At 39.7% G+C, this 17,482-nt stretch overlaps 1 protein-coding gene across 3 annotated transcripts in view; it reads right to left on the bottom strand.

Moving 5' to 3' along the window:
• Positions 1-17,482, bottom strand: part of phf14 (PHD finger protein 14) — a 90,480-nt gene that overhangs the window by 66,682 nt on the left and 6,316 nt on the right. For all 3 annotated transcript variants that reach the window (XM_074686478.1, XM_074686479.1, XM_074686480.1), the window contains exons 5-10: positions 7,349-7,508; positions 6,467-6,578; positions 5,313-5,450; positions 3,587-3,733; positions 2,568-2,838; positions 1,985-2,091 (exon numbers count right to left, since the gene is read on the bottom strand). In XM_074686478.1, coding sequence (XP_074542579.1) covers positions 1,985-2,091; positions 2,568-2,838; positions 3,587-3,733; positions 5,313-5,450; positions 6,467-6,578; positions 7,349-7,508 — 935 coding nt within the window. The remainder of the gene's footprint in view (positions 1-1,984; positions 2,092-2,567; positions 2,839-3,586; positions 3,734-5,312; positions 5,451-6,466; positions 6,579-7,348; positions 7,509-17,482) is intronic.

The raw sequence follows: 17,482 nt of genomic DNA, 5'->3' as shown, positions 1-17,482 counted from the left end.
CTATGATGCAGATCTGCACCACTAATGCTGCATGTAAACCTCTGAACCTGTTGCAGTAACTTTTCATTGTTAATAATCTGAGGATAACTCCTCATGCTGCCACTAAACCTTGTGCAGGTCCTCGCCACTATATATCAGTCAATATGAGACTGGTAATGACATTTCTTGGCTGGCAGTTTCTTCAAGGCCAACACTGTGTAAGAGCAACCCAAGGCATACAATTAGCAACACACACTTCATTAATAACGCTCAACGCGCACGGCAGAAGACTGAACGCAACATTAACTCTCGTGACTTTTACTCTGCAGTGTGTTCCCTTCCTCATGTTGACAGATGGAGCAGCAGCCCCTTCACAGAGGTCACATGATTGAGGAGACATGAGAGAAAGACAGAGAATCCAGGTCTTTTTACCGAGCAGGAAGCAGTCAAATACTGACACTGTCCACTAACCCCTTAAGGCCTGAATTAATATACAACTTTATATATATATTTTTTTATAAATGTTTTTTTTCATTCATACAGATGCTATACAAAGGTAATCTTGACTGCATCAAGACCTGACGGAGTGTGTTGCCAATGCTCAAGTTTGAGTGATTGTTACTGAATAAGACTGAGACTTAAAAGTTCTTTGTCTGTAGATAAGCTCTGCCTGGTTGCAATTTGTCATTTGAATGAAAAAGATAGTTCTTTTCAGTTCTGTGCACAGCTACCATGTTTAAATTAAGACAGAGAAATATCAAGCTTTGCATACATCGAAGAATTTGGACCAAACTGTTTTGGGTTATTTTGGGCTTTAAACTTTTTACATTTTGCTGTAAGTGCTCCCGGTTCTTCCAGAGCCAGCCTCAAGTGAAGCACTTGGGAAACTGCAGAATTTAGCCCCTTAGAATTGTTTTAGTTCTTGTTGCCAAAGGTTGCAGATTAGTGTTTAAATGCTGTACTTCAGTGTCTTAAACAAATTATTAGCAGTATTGCTGCAGAACACATGTCAGACATTACAAGTTATCTAATGTAAGGGGTAGAGAGTAACTAGAGATTATGTCATAGAGGGCCAGTGATGGATGAAAAACATAGGAATGTAAAAATCGTTTGCAAACGTGTGGCTAAAAACTACTTGGTATTGTCTACACATGGCAAACACTAGCCACGGTTACATTAGGAGTTTTTCGTCTTTCTGAATGGAATCTTTCTGAATGACTTTTCCGAAAACAATAACATACATGGAAAGGACTATTCCAATCTCTGGTCTACATGCGCCGCTATAAGGAAACAGAGTAGTCAATGGGGCATGCGCAGAAAAATGTAAACATCGCATGATTGATCAAAGAGTTTTTCTTCCACTTGTTGGAATAACTCAGTATTGCAAGTTTTTCGTCCATTCTGTCTTGAAATTATGTTCAGTTCGTTTGGATCAAAAACAAACTCTCCGCAGCAGTCCAGTGCTGACTGCTTGCCTCCATTTTTAAAATTGAGGAGCGTCTCTAGTCGTATCTTTCGTCATATCTAAGTATGCACTGAAAGAACGCATCCTGACAACTTTCCATTTTAGTGGATACATGATACCTCAATCGGTTTGGGGAAAGGAATATTCCACCCCTGTGAAACCAATTAAATTTCCAGTCGGATTTGCACTTTTCTTTCAGAGTGAGGTGTATACAAAGGTTAAATTCTTTCCGTTTGAGCAAAGAAACCGAATGCAAGCGGAATATTTGGGTCCATGTATACGTGGCTACTGACAGGATGTTTGGCTAGCCCTTGCTACTACAGTAAATGTGTCCAAGGCTCACCACCTGTGTATGTGAGGCTTGCTCTGGTATACTACAACTCATGCCTCTGGTGCTTTTGTAATGCTGTAATGCTATGTAAAATTGCCCACCAGCACACCAACATTATGTCATCAAGTGGAAAAATGTGTGTAGGAATAGTAATGGTCCACTCTCAATACAGCACTGCTGTAACAAACAACTTGGACGGAGCTGCTCACTTTGTTGTACTCCACGTGCAGTTTTTCTTGCTCGCTCTCCAGCTTGTCTTTCAGGTTCTTCTGCTCAGAGATGTTGTCCTGGATCTGGATCATTCGCATGTTCCTCTCTGAATATCAATGGGACAAAAATCAATGGTGCGATCACAATCTATACACAGGAAAACGCACATGAGAGGGTGTACTGATGGCAGATAGGCCCTGTGCTGCAGGCTAATCAAGAGTGCTCTCAAGGTTACCTACACAACGTCTCCAACAGCAGGCAACACACGCATTCGTTTGAGGTGAGAGGGCTTTAGACAACCACAGTGTGTAAAAGTAAATAATGTTCACTGTAGAGATCAGGGCTAAAAGACTTTTAGTTTCCTTAAAATTACAGCTGAATATGAGACTATGTGTATCCATATGCAAATAAACTATGGTCTGAAAACAAGGATTGGAGTTTCTATATAAAACATTTTACTGATGCAATAAATAAATGTCTGCGATATAAAAGAGGGTTGAGGGAGAATGAGGAATTGAAAATTTGCTATTTCATTGTGGACTTTCTACATCAAACTTTTTTGACAGATATCAGTTTTCTCACCCAGGTAGTAGTTGACGAAGTCTGCCGTTAGTGCAGGCTGCTTGTGCTTTCTGCGTCCATCCATACTGGCGTTGGCATCAGATGTGTCAACAGGGAAAATGTCGGTGCTGATGCCCATCAGCTCCGCCTTCCTCATCAGCTTCCTGATGGCCGAGGCACTGGAGGTCAGAGGTCGCGGCAGCTTCTCACGGGGCACCCAGGCCTGAGGTCGAGTGTTCCTGGACAGCTCTGCTTTGGCTCTGTACTGCTGCAGACGGGTGGTGATACGGGCCTGTAGGCGAGACACAAACACACATGGAAACATACTCTCATGATGGTAGACCATGAGAGGCTCTCAGATACAGCAGTTCGTTTAACACATACAGACATCAGGCTTTTTCAGGGACTCGTTTAGCAATTCTGGTATCTTTTGATTTAACCACTGTCTTTTACATTTTGTTTTTTAAATAACTAATAGGTGTGAAAACTTAGAGAATTATTCTGATGTATTTTAAGCTATCAGTTGAGACGCTAGCTACTTATGGCTGCAATGGGTCCTTGGAGAAAATATTCTTGATCAACAAGAACAAGATCAAGATCATCCACTTTAAGTTCCATTTATGTCACTGACAGACTGAGATTGTTATGTTTTAACGTCTGATGACATTACAGAAAGGATCCCACAGACCTCTTTCTTTGAGAAAAGGATGTTTTTCTTTAAACTAGATACTGTGGCTGCATCAGCTCTTTAAACCCATCCAACTCCATTTGAAAAAAACTAACTTTAGTTTGCAGAACATCAGAGCTAGTGGTCTGTAACGGCTTCCACCCATTAGTTAACTAACTGGGCGAGACAGCGTAGAACAACACATGAGCTGCTAACTAAAAAATGGTCCAGAACATGCAGCAGGTACATCAGTGGCCTCCCCAATAAAACAGAGCACGAACAAAATGCTCTACAGCAAAAACTTGCTCCCACAAATGACAGAGGTGTTAATTTTTTTAAAAACATGTTTTTTATAAAAATAAAATAACCTCACCTGTGCTTCTGGAGTCAGCTGCTTCTCCCTCTCCTGCAGAGAGACCTTACAGTAAGACTGCAAGGCCAGATAATTCTTCCTTTTCCACTTCCTGTCAAAGCGGTCTGCATGCTGCTTGCAGTATGCAAAAAAAGGATCAGCAATATCCTGAGGAAACAAAAACACAAGCCTGGATTAACAGTTGTCATAATTATTTAACACTGCCAACGTTACAGCTTTTACAAGTTTTACCAGCCAGCGCCCCCTCCACCATCCCCCTCCCCCTCCCCTCCTCTCTGTCTGCTGCTCTGCTGGAATCATTTAAGCTCTTCTTTTAGTGTCGATGCTATCAGCATTTTGGATTTTTAATAGAAGTCTTTTATTGCAATTTACTGGATTAAATGGTTTGCAGCAGGCATGCTCCATGATTGTGACTGTGCAGAAGTTTCAAATGTTGGTGCATGAACTTAAAAGCAGAGTGGACAGAGATTATTAACCCTAAACATAACTCTATAGAAACAATCCATTGATGCCTGCAGATGACCTTACAATGCTGGTGAAACAAGCATTAGTAAATGAGTGGAAGTCAAGACACTGTTTTCAAAGAAATGCATGTGGACTCTCAGAAGATTTTGATAAATATCTAAAAAAGTTTTTATCATTCCTCAGGGGTAGATTGCAACTTCAACCTGTCACCAGTGTGTTTTCACTGCATTTTACTGAAGTTACAACAAGAGACTGTATTACATGATGTCACCCATCTGTTTCTGATACAGAGTTTTGAGCCAGTTGTTGACAGGGCCATATTGGTAATGCTGAATGCAACCTAGCTTTGGTCTTGTGCTGGGGAAAGGGCCTTGAGCCTCTTTACAGACAGCTACAGTGTCAGTCAAGTAAGCAATGTCCTTGTATGTTTAATGACTTCTGACGCAAAGAGTTAAGAAAAAAAATGTGTGCCTGTTCTGTGTCGGCTGATTGAGGAATGAGCTATTCAGACCAACAGTGTTTTTAAACCATGCTGTAAACATGTTCATTTTTGCAGGATTTCTTTTCTGCTGCCAGCCTCAAGTTACTGTAAGTTACAACCTCCAAAATTATAACTGAAGCCTATGTCAGTGTAAAAAAACAAACAAACCTGCAGTTCCATTTGTCCCCACTTGAGGCTCGCTCTAAAGCCAAAAAAAAATCCATTCTATACCTGAAGTGTATCTTGTAGCAACCCAGATCAACCCTGATCAATAATTTTGTTTTCTCATTAGGATGTTGATTTTTCTCTGAAACATTTTCTGTTATCTCTGACATGACAGTAACACATTGTAATCAACTGCAACCCAGACGAACTCACATTTACAAAAATGTTTCAATATTAAAATTAATTTTCTTTAAAAGGTCATGCTTCTTAAAAAAAACCCTGCAAATCAGATTTAAATCCACCTGGGATGAAATATTTTATTTTTTAATGATAGATCTTTGCTGCTCAGCTTAATAACTCAGTTTTAGTGTTGTGAAGTCTGTCCCCTTGAACGTCCTCTGTGAGGTGAACACTAGAAAGCTGAGAGTCAAAACTTACTGAGCTGATCTTTATGAGTGTTTTTCAACTGCAACACAAAACTCACCCATAAAAAAGCTTTACCTTGGTTTGCCATTTGAACACCTTTCACATTTTATACACTCCTTTAAAATAAAACCCCTTTAGTACAGTGACAATAAGTTTGTGGGGTTTGACGGTTTGGGTTTCTTTCCTCACCTCCTCTGCAGCAGCCTCAGACAGGAGCCCCTCCCTCTGAGCACAGGTGACGTGGAAATAGGAACGACACATTCCTGCGTCACAGCTGATGCACACGCCAGTCCTGGCAAAGCGGGTGTCCTCACAGAAACTGCACTCCTGAGTACAACAGAAGACAACAGGCAGATTTTAACTTGTGTTCATGCCAAGAAGAAGCTGCTTCCTCTTGAAATCAGTCACGACAACTTCAGCCTAAGCTTATCTCAAGAACCGTAGTGAAAGCTGGCGATGTCTGCATATCAAATCATACCTCGGCTGTGGTGCTCATATGATGATTCTATCTTTCAGCCCAAATGTTTAACTTCTTCTTTTCCATTTATTATAAAAAAATGAAAATCAAACTATGCCTCTACAACCTACCTTCTACCAAATGAGAATAAACTTATTCAATAAAACAGTCTCCAAAATGTGTTGTAAGGAAAACATCAAGCTGTTCTCCTAGAAGACAACAAGTTAGCCAGAATCATGCTGAACCAAGATAAGATCTCTTCATTTTGGGGTAAAAAATCCAGCAAATTTCCAAAGTAAAGTAATTTTTTTTAGTGGCCCAGGTATGAGCTTAGAGAAAAAAAAAAAAAAAAAAGGTGAAACCTCACAAATTTTAAAAAGAATTGTTCTGCAAAATCTGAAAAACACACTCCAGCCGCAAAGTGTTTTCCTTTTAATAAGTGTTGAGTGTTTTTGTTCTTTTTTGGGGACATGAAAATCTGCCATCTGGGTGAGAAGAATTTATTTTTTTGTGTTTCCTGAAAAAATAATGATTTCTTCACATTAGAAATTATAGAAGTGAATATTTTATATACTTTCAACGCTATTCAGACATATTTTTTGTCTTTGAATGTCATTATTTTTTCTGGAAATTGTAGGTAAATGTGGCTCATATTAAGTCCTTAAAGTGTTTTTTTTTTTTAAACAAAAATCAAGACAGACACTTGATTTCAGTTTTTGCACTGTTTGACCTCCAAATGTTCAACTCTTTAAAAACATGTTGACCCTCAAAACCTGACTTCGGTAATGTTAGAACCCCACTGATACTTCATCAAAACATAATGTAATCAACAGTACATTAAACATGTCAGTGAAACCTGTAAGTATGTGTGTGAAGGGGTTCATACCTTGGCTCCATATTTTGAGTAATTCATCTCTGTGAGTGTGACTGGTCGTAGTTTATCGATGTCTCCAAATGCTACTCCGGGAACGTAAAGGGCGCATACGACGTGCACCCATCTAAGGACACAGGAGGGTAAAAATTAAAAACTTGTGTTGAATGAAAACAATCAACTGAAAATAGCTGGAGTAAAAAGTATTTATCTTTATTCATTTATCTGCACTACTAATGCCACCAATGTGAAAAATGCAGCGGCAAACTGAGGGAAACCTGTGGCTGTGTTTGTGTTAGCATTGAGTGTAGTGTCTTACTGCAGACAATGAGTCACTTAATATCATCACAGCGCCTGCAGTGAGTCACTCAGACACTTCAAAAAGAAATGGATTCATAGATTTATGTAGGCCCAGACTCCAGCTACAGTCTGCTGTGACACAATTTCAAATGCGGACTTTAGGGAAGAGAATCCGAAGTCCAATATAAAGATATCCATCTCGAGCAAGCAACAGCTTCACAGTTTAATTTGCTGTGTTTTTCATGCTCTAGTGAAGTAGTAAATTCGGGTGCAGCCTGGCTGAGGAGCACTATCAGCGATAACGTGGCTGAAGTCTCCACGCTTCACATAACACACTCTTTTCTCTCACTCCTTTTCTTCCTCTATCTCTTCTCCTCCCTCGCTCCTCTGCCACTTCTCTCCCTCTTCTCTTTAATCCAACTTCCCCTCTTCCCACGGCTGAATTTATGAACAATTTCAGATTCTTCTTATGTAGCCTTCAGCATTTTAACCAGCTGAGGTCATTAACTAAAGCATCATTTGTTTCTCAACACGTTCCACTCGCTGCCTCTGGTAAATGGCAGCTGACCGACGGGTCAGTGTGCGGCTGTGTCCCACCTTCCGGCGTCGGTCTCTTTGAAGATGCCGTCCTGGTTGGGGCACAGCTCACAGCTGGGAGTCACTCCATTCTTGCAGGCATCACAGAACCAAGGCTCTGTTGAATTCTCAGAGGCAGAGCTCATGATGGAGTCACTCTCCCCGTCCACACCGTAACATCCTGGAATACACAGAAAAAGAAAGGGTTGTATTTTCGTGAACTTTTAAGATTTAAAAGGAGAAAAAAAAAATCTGAAGACTGAAAGGAAGCACTTGAGGAGCATAAAAAAAGAGAAAGGGGAGGACATGCAGCAGAGGGCATAGACTCAGCCATGGTGCCAACTCTGTGGGAACAAAAAGACTTGACTTTCTGAATCACTTTTATTGAAAAACACAGTGATACAAGGTTAAAGCCTTCCCTTGTTCTCATCCTCTGGTACTTACTCTGATTGATACTCTGAAATAAAACACATCACCAAAAGATTAATTATTTTTGACATTTAACGTTAAAGTGTACAACCCCGTGTCCAGAAGCTGCAGTCCAGCAGTGCTTAGTTGTTGAACTTTTAGCCTCAACCTTTTGCTGCTCATCATCCCCTGCTATTTGTCTCCCAAATTTCATGTCTTTCTCCTGCTGTCCTTATATAAAGGCAGACAATTACCCTACTATAACTAAAAAAAAGTAGTTTGTAGACCCAATTCAGGGTTGAGAGAGCTGCAGTGGTGAAATAAACTGTACTTTCAGTTCATTCTATGGTAAAACTCCAAAAACACAGAAACTAAACACAGTGATATTTTTACTACTATTGTTCCTGTGTTTGTCTAAAGATCCTACATGCAACCATGGTCACATTGTTTACATCTGAAATCAGGTATTAGCAGCCTGTAGCATGTCAATACTAACTGGTGCAAGGCCTGATGATTTCCCACAAGGTGAGGAGAAGGAGGTGAGGACTACGTTCTGGTTCTCAGGTGTGCGCTAAGAAGTGACGACATGGACCGTCCTTTCATCCATCGTTATTGGGTACTTAAAATCTATCTCCAATAAGATAGACAAGCTAGCTGTGCTAACCCAGCAACAGAGGGACTACCAGAAGGCAGAGTAGTGTCATGCTATTCACAGTGAGAGCTAACGGAGCTAACACTGGACATAAATGTCACATTGGAAGAGCTTCACCTGCTGCAAGCAGACAGGATCCAGGAGACAGAGACTGAACAGACTGCTGAAGAAGCTCAGGCCTGGACCCTGTGGAGGTGGACTGACTGATGATGATGGACAAGCTGTCGTCATCTATTTTCTTTTGGACCAAATGCACTTTCTATACACTTTCTTACTTTTGTTTTCTTGATTGCTGCTGTGACTCCTCCTGAATTTAAATTAGTGATTGTCCTTTGGTGAAGTTATAATCTACCAATAATTCAAGAGGAAGTGACATGTTTTGTTATTTAATTTCAATGGCAATAAAGTTCTTGTAACTTTCTTTGTGCTGCATAGAGCTTTTCACTGATTCATTGTGGTTCTGGTTTCATTCGCTGACCTCAGCTTTCTTTGATGAATTCTTGTTACTTTGCACAAAGAACGTTGGTTTTTAACTTGGTGCATGAGTGCTGATTTCTGTGCATGCTGTCTTTTTGTTTATTGTGTCATAACATGTTATTGCAATAAATTAAAGTAGAGATGTGTGCATTTGGTCAATCAATTCATTGGCTGCCAGCCATTTTCAGGGCATTTTGTCCAGTCTTTCAGGACCCACAGAATACTGTTTTCTATGGCTATGTAAACACTGAAACTACTAGGAGAAGAGCAGACTCTTCTTCAATGTCTCTTTTCCTGTTTTTGATCCACAAAAAATGCTTTTTTTTCAGATCATGCTCTTCTCAGGAGCTCCATCCTTGGATAATCTCCATGGTCTTCGTCGTCTTTTCTCACGATTGCAACACTCTTTCTCTCCAAACTACTGCAACACGTTCTTTGTTCGAGTGTAAGTTGATAAACTTTTCTGATGCAACATCTCACCATGTCTCTGTCGTCTTCTCCTAATATGTATGCTGATCCCTCATCCAAAGGGAGCACTACTGCCACCTACAGTACTTTGTAAACCTCATATTGATTGACAAGCTTTCCCAGACCCTGCTTCCACCTGCTGAAAAACACAATTAAGGTCTATAGACGTCAATGGCAGCCAAAATGATAAAATTTACACATCTGGTTGCTTTTCCACACTTAACTTAATGGTCAGTGAAACAATTTTAACAATTCTTTAACTGTGGGCCCCAAAATGTTTGTATCTAACCTGCAGTGTAGATATCCTCCACTAGGCAGGGCTGTAGCTCTTTTGAACACCTAATGAAATATAGCAGTACTGCATAACTACACTGATGTAAACAAGCACAGAAGATAGTTCTCATCTAAAAGTATGGTGTGGTTTGTCAGCACGTTAATCTAGAAAGTAGTGACAGAGTTGTATGCAAACTGGGTTTTAACCTCTCAACCAGAGTACTGTGTAAATCCAGGACATCCATGCAGATGTTAACCTGCAATGACGACTGAAGGATGGCGGGGCTAGTCTTTCATCTTCAAACTCAGCAGCTTATGGTAATTCTGTCGTCATTTGTTGTTTGAGTGCTGCACAAAGCCGCAATAATAGCACTGCTTCTGTGTGCAGCTGTTTAACATTCATGTATATTGCATGTGACCATGTGGCTTAATATTCAAACACTCTGGGAACAAAGTAGAGGACAAAAAGTAGAGGGAGACCTGGTCTGCTCTGGCCTGAAGCTGTCAATCTGCTGCGACACTGCAGCACCGCAAATTGAACATTTGATAAAAAATTAAGCAAGAAGAAGCTAAGCGAAAGAATTTCAATGTTGTCCTCTTAATTTTCAGAGGTTGCCTAAACAATTACTTGGCTGATGTGGTTTCTATGGCAGCTATTACACCAGGCAGACGTGCTCTTCACTACCAATGAGGGCAGCAATCAGTGCTCTGCCTCCGTTGGGGAGATAACGCTCTAACTCCTAATTCAGTCCACCAGCCTTCAGGCTTTTTGAGCAATAGGAAAGACTCACAAATCAAAAGCTCGATGTTCTGCATGCCCGTCACTGCCAGCCACACTGGGGAGCCGGGTGGCTCGTGGAAAGCAAACACTGGGGCAGACTGAGTTGTTTATTGCATGTCCTTTTCTGATTGAGAGTACCATTTGCTGCATGTCACGGTGAATCTCTAATTTTGAACTCTGCTCTATCTCAGCTCACAGGGTACATCTTCAGTTTTTACAGGCCACTGGTTTCTTTTTCAGATCGACTCAAATGCAGGACACACCAATCAAGCTGCTGATTATTCCTCTGGGGCAATTAAGTCACAGCTGGACTCCATCCTGACCTTCAAAACCAAGTATGTCTCAGTATCTAAATACCCCAGATGTGCCTTTGTTTTCTTTCACAGCATAAGGCAGAAGAAGGGGATTTAGCCCTACACCATCACAGCTCTACTCACCATTTATTTTCTTATGGTGTCATTGGAATACCTTTGGTATCAGCTAGGCTTCATCTTCACTGATTGGGCTTTGAACTGTGAAAATGGGGGTTGTAAACGACCACCATGCTGGTTTAACAGACTTATGGCTGAACCGTGGCACAAATCTTGGGTGTTCCTTTTGAACTGGGATACAAAGCTCAGACCACTAAGCCACGGGTTGCTGGCTAATATGAGCTAAGCTGACAAAAAGTGATGACTACAGGATAGCTTCATAATCCCTGGAGGAAAGATTATCCTTGTCAGAAATGAAGAGCTTGGCAGGAAAAAAAAAGATGGAAGAAGGTAGAGCCAGTGGAACTAGTACTTCTAACTGTATTGAGATTCAATGGATAGAAATGTTTGCTTCTTCTGCACAAAGGCTGGCAAACTATAAGGGAAAATATAAACATATATGTGTTAAGACAATGACCACTGACGAGCTATTTTCTACGAGATCAAAAGAAAAGTGATGAAGACGTCGCATAAATGAAGCAACATGTTTGTGTTTTGACAGCTCAAAAAACACAGCCCAGCTTCAACCAGGCAGCAGCCACCTACTCATCATCTATCTACAGGTTTCTTCACAGTGAATGCTTTAAATTGGTGAAAGATCAAAAAAAAATCTCAATTAAAAGAGAAATAAATCATAATGAAAGAAGATGTTTTCAAGGAGGGCACAAGTTTAGCTTTAGATAATTTGACAAGTAAGACAATGACATGAATTATTTGTTTTAAATTATGCAGTCATCAGAACTCGACCAAACGAAGCGTCTGTTGGCAGACCAAAACCAGGTTTTTTCATCCTTCTCTAGCTGATAGCTACACACACTTGTGCATCACAGAGGCCAAGGACCAATAAGACTCCGGTACATGAAAAATATATTCATTTACAGCAACACAAAGTGCCATACCCTGCTCACTGTACACACTTATTGTACAGTTTGGATTCTACAGTGTAAATTATTGCAAATTTAGTTGCATTTTGCTGACTTAGGTCAAAGTAACATTGTTTTTTAAGCAGCACACTACTGTAGATCAGCGGCATCTCAAAGATAAATCCAAAAACAGTTCTCTAACAAGGCTCTACAAGGGTAGATGCAAAGGCAGCTCTTTTAAATCCACGGTTGCAGCATTTTGCTTTGTAGACTACTGTCTCCAAACTATGAAGGCTTCAAAAGGGAGTGCAGGGACATTTGCTAATTTCTAATTCATGACTCATGCAGGGCCTGTGCACAGAGCAGGATGCTCAAACGGAAGGTCCAGCATCTGCCCACCAAACTCTGCACATGAGACAATAAGACACAGTCTTATTCATACAGCTAATGTAAAGAGTTGAATGTAGTACAAATGCACTGCACAACAAATAGCTTCTCTATGTGTCAATTTTGTTTGCAGATATTGAAACAAGTCATTATGCATTCATTCAATAAGAAACTAGCTCCTTACATAAAACACAACTTGCGTAACATTTTTACTGTTGTTGAGAGTTGGTGGTAGCTGCAGTGTTTATAACAGATGTCATGATCAAACTTTTCAGGCATCAAAACAACCACTCTGCCTCTGGATTACACAAAAATTACAAATCTGACCTGAAAATATAGTTTGTTAACAACTTTGACTTCAAGTTATGACATGAGTATCATCAATGCAGTCTGTTTGTGAATTGGACACTTAGACAAAGCAGAGAGCAGGTACGCCTAACTCTGTCACTGATCCATCTTATCTCTTAAATATATTTCTTTTAATCTTTTATCCATTTTTCTTGTTTAAACTTTTGTTTTAATGCTTTTAAACTATATTTTGTACCGCGTCATTGGGTGTCTTAAAGGTACCTTTGAATAAAACGTGTCATTATAATGTATTATCATAATGTATCATTGTTATAATGTATCACTGTTATTATCATTATTATTATTATTATTATTATTATTATTATTATTATTATTATTATTATTATTATTATTATTATTATTGGAAGTCTGGGCTTCCCTGCTTAGGCTGCTGCCCCCGCGACCCGACCCCGGATAAGCGGAAGAAAATGGATGGATGGATGGATATTATTATTGGGCTTTCAACTGTAATAAGGTATACATCATTCAATAACGTAAGAATACCACAAAATACATACAATAGAGCTTTAAGTTATTAAAGGTATTAAAGATATAAGCTTTTCAACCAACTCAGGATCAGCGGGCCTCTTTCCAGAAGCATGTGGCTGAACACCACTCATATATACGGGGTTGCTCAAACCTCTATAGTTACAATCCATTACCTTTTCTTCATGTGAACCTCATAAAATACAGCTGACAGAATAAATGTTCCAGTCCTTTTGGGGGTTGAGTTTAAAATCTAACACCACTGGATCAGAGAACAATGAAAAGTTTAGGATTATGTTTGTAATAATCTTCCTCGCCAATAACAATTTAATGCACAAACAACTAAATGAAAAACCGGTGCAGCTTGACAATAAAGCAGTGACAGGAGATGCTTTCTGCAGTCATTTATAGTCAAAGGCAAGTACAGGGCAGAAGGAGAACTTGTGGTATGGAAATGAAGTCTGCCTGTACTGCTGGCTGGAGTGTGATAATCAAAGAAAGGCTGGTAAGAACAGGAGTCCTCTGTGTGCTCTGTGGAGACACTTCTGCCCATTCCAGCTTTTGATCTCTCACTCAGGTCTGGTGTGCCTACCTTTCATGTAAGCCTCTCTTCTTGTCTGAGAAGGAGTGATGGTGTCCGGACAGTGGTGCAAACGCAACAACAAAGAGCAGCAGTGAAGTCGAGCAGCAAGACTGACCGGTATGAGCAGCAGATACTGACAGCTCGCCTCTCATCTCTGCCTCAAAGTCCTCCCCTTGTATGACCTCGTCTTTAGCTCCAACAAGTTACTTTGTGATGTCTAAAATGAGCTAACATGTAGAAGGACACCTTGTTGGTGGAGGGGGATGATATAATCTACAGTAACAATGACAAAACCCATTGAAATCATGAAACTCATAAAGCAAATACAGTCGCAGAAATTCATAGTAGAAAAAGGGTAATATGCATGGTTTTAAATCAGAATTCTTAGAAATTAAATTACGTTAAGAGTTTCTACGTTAGGGTGTTTTTTTCCATTCACTTTTATTATTACTAATCAAATAAGCGACACAATCCTAAAGTCTGTGGATACACAATGTCAAACCAGTTTGTCGAGTCAGTCAGTTAACCACCCTGAAAACCCCTCTCCTGCCAAAGTGCAGGTGGTTCTTGACACTTATTTATTATTTCTCAACTCTGCCAATTGGGGATTAGGCCTGCCTTGGTAAGGAGTGTGAACAGAAATCCCTCAAGATGAAGCACTCTGCTGTAAATTTCCTGGATAGCAGCATATATAAGGTGACAAAAAATAGCTGAGGTGCTAAATTAAACCTCCAATAGTACAATAGATCTGTCCACTTTGGGCTAGAGTACACAGAAACTCCAAACTTATGGCTCAAATTAAGTTCCATCTTTCACTGCCCAGGAAAAAAGAGAGCACTATTCATGTCCTTGGAGAGCAAGATAGGAAGTGGCCGCGAGTGCTGCCACTGCAAACCACTTAGTCTCCCCTGTGTGTCTTTTCAGAGAGATTAGACATGTCTCTGAGGAAGAAAATATCAGCCGACCAAACGAACAAGATAAATTTAAAACCTGCTCCTAATATCTCCTGTCTGCCTATGGAGAATTGGCGATTAGGAAGGTTCCCACCCTCCATCCCAGTGTGTGCGCGTGTGTGTGCATATCATATGTCTGAGATAATCTGACAAGTCCTGCTCAAAGGTGCTCGCAGCTCTAAGGCTAAACTCTGATACAGTTCAGCCAATCACAGGCCGTGTCAGTGGGATTACAGGCAGATGTCAACATGGTGGCTGATTATGTAACCCAATGCTGATCATTTCCAGGTCTCAACATTACAATGCTATTTCATCATTAAACTTATCCAAACTTCCACTGTAAATGTGAGGTTTTATAAATATATATGTAAATCAGCATACATTAAAGTAGTTTAGGAATCGAAAAGCAGCTTAAAGAAATACAACCCTGGTCGTAAACTCTCTAAATGGTTCTTTTTAAAAATAGCCAAAAATCTTCATGAGAATTGCTGAAATGAGGAAGTCAACACAGAGGTCTGCCCATAGCTTTGCTCCCATCTAGCCTCAAGAGAACCACCCAGTCAGAGGAAAAGCTCTTAATCATGTAAAGCTACTAGGGCTGGGATGATATGGTATACTCGTGATTCGATTCAATTATAATTTTGGGGGCGTGGATTTGATTTAAATTGTGATCCTTCAATACTTCCAATTTTTTTCAATTTTTAGTTTGTTTTTTTAACACCAGACCATGTGAAAAAGTGAAATGACGATAATGTCTACAGACTATAAGGAGCCATAAGAGAGAAACATTTCACCCTCTGCTAAAAAAAAGTTGTAACTTTTTTTCCAATCCAGTTTATAATTAACACTGAAATGAAGAATTTCAAAAAAAAAAAAAAAAAAAAAAAAAAAAGATTCTATGATAAAGAACCAAGATTTTGATATTGTAAAACATAAAATCCTGGTGTATCGATTTTTGTTTTTTCTCCCGCCCCCAAAAAAGCTACCATTGGGGTACCAGAGAAACGGTATAATGCCAAAGAAAGTCCAATAACCTCCTCTTTAGCAACCCTTGTATGAATTCAAGGCACTGGTTGTTAATGTCAACACAAATGACTTCACTACTAAAACAAAATTCCCTTTTCTCTGTTACGTGTCACAAGCAGCCCTGAATTTTTGGAGGATGTTGACTCTGCTGTTGAAATCAAACATTTTCTGTCTGTGTTAAAGGAAGCAGTTCTTCTGTCTCTCTTTCTTTGTCTGCTGCTTTTCAATTAGTCCAAATCAGAGGAAATAAATTAATAAATGAAGTGATTGAAAATCAGTGGTGTCAGATTGATCCACTCTGCATGGTCAGCTGTGACTATGGATGTCTGGGAGAACTCCAATCCCCAGGAGACGACTCAGTCATTGATCTTGTTACCAAGCGGTCAGGCTCACTCAGCTGATGAAGCTGAAACAAGAAGTTTATTCCCTCCTCAGACGCTGTTTCACTGTGCCTGATGGAATTATTCAACAGCAGAAGCTGCATGTGATGTGTTGTGTCTAGGACAGATATTCCCACATGCATTGTGCTTTCAGAGAGTAAATAACCAGGCTTTGAATAAAACGGACAGACAGCTGGTGAGTGGATAAGTTAGTAAGTGAGAGAGACAGAGGGTCTGAGGACTAATGCTGTCTGAAAGCTTACTGGGAAGGCAGACTAAACAGAACAGTACAAGCAGCTAAAAGCTGTTGAATAAGAGCAGGTGGATGCTGTACATATGTCTGCCTCTGTTGTATACTATGTCTAACCCTGAGACACACTATGTCCAAATTCATAATGGTTTATAATTACTTATCCATCAAGAGTCTTGATGGGTAGTGATAAAATTTTAATGATACCAATGCCTTTTTTGATTCCACTTATAAATCCAATTCTTTATCCATTACTTTATCAATTGCTCCTGTAAATATTCTTTGTACAAAAAGTAGCTTTACAGGTTTTCTGTCAACATTTAATTGAGTCAATAAGTAAATAAATATGAAACTGGGCACTGGATCTGGGTATCTCTGGACATGGATGAATAAAAATAAGTACAAATTGCACATCACGTGACGTTGATGTACTATTTTGTTGTATGCTATTGACTTAAGTGGGCCATCTAGTACCTCCAAGTGGTTACAGCTTATGTTTGAGTTGTTTTGAGCCTTGCCTTAGTTATAAAGCCAGCCACAAGCCTGCGCATAACTTTTTTTTATTTGGCTGTTAGTATTTTGACATTTGGGGTTGTCAGTGTCTTTTGCAAGGACTAACTGTGATGTGTTTCTGAGATGAAAGTAAAAATTATGTTTCAAAACCTAAGTTATGCCGATGCATGCTAACTGCTAACAAATCAAGCTAGTGCTATTTTGTCTAGATTGTTTTTGGAAAATAAGAATATTTATACCATGTTGAATGTATTAATAAGGAATCTGGTGTGAGAGAGTGATGTACATTTCTTCGTAAGTTCAGTTCTTCAGTAAAACTTCTGATGTCCAGCTGAAAATTCTGAATCAGAGTTTTCTTTGGTAACTGTTATCTATCTGCTAAGCTAAGATAGCTGCAGCAGACTAGTCGATGTGAGGTCCAGTAGAATCCTCAAGCATAAAGGCTAACAATATCAATGGATTAAAACATTTCTTGTCAATTCTTAACAGAACCAATTCTCGATGCCCATCCCTAATCAAGGCACTACAAAATCCTAAAATACAGATTCTTTACAAGGTGGTCAAGAAATAGCTGCATTGTAGGAGCAGTATTTGTGCAAAAGATAACAAAATTATTATCTCTTTCTTGTTTACTCCCCGTTCCAGAAGTTTCTCTTGACAATAATGTCTTTTTACGTCTATATCTGAGTACAAGAACAAGAAGTGGTGTCTTGTTACATCCATTCCAAGGTTTTTAAAATTGTGAGTCAGAGAAAGGAACCAGAAAAAGTCCCCCTACGGGTAAATGCAAATCACACTGGTACATAAGGCACAGCATCTGGTTTTCACACGTCTTAA

This window comes from Halichoeres trimaculatus, unplaced genomic scaffold, assembly GCF_033239565.1.
Source record: "Halichoeres trimaculatus isolate MK-OKI-2021-1 unplaced genomic scaffold, fHalTri1.1 fHalTri1_scaffold_14, whole genome shotgun sequence".
Lineage (NCBI taxonomy): Eukaryota > Metazoa > Chordata > Actinopteri > Labriformes > Labridae > Halichoeres > Halichoeres trimaculatus.
The sequence above is the reverse complement of the archived record's forward strand: the minus strand, read 5'-3'. Positions and strand labels throughout refer to the sequence as shown.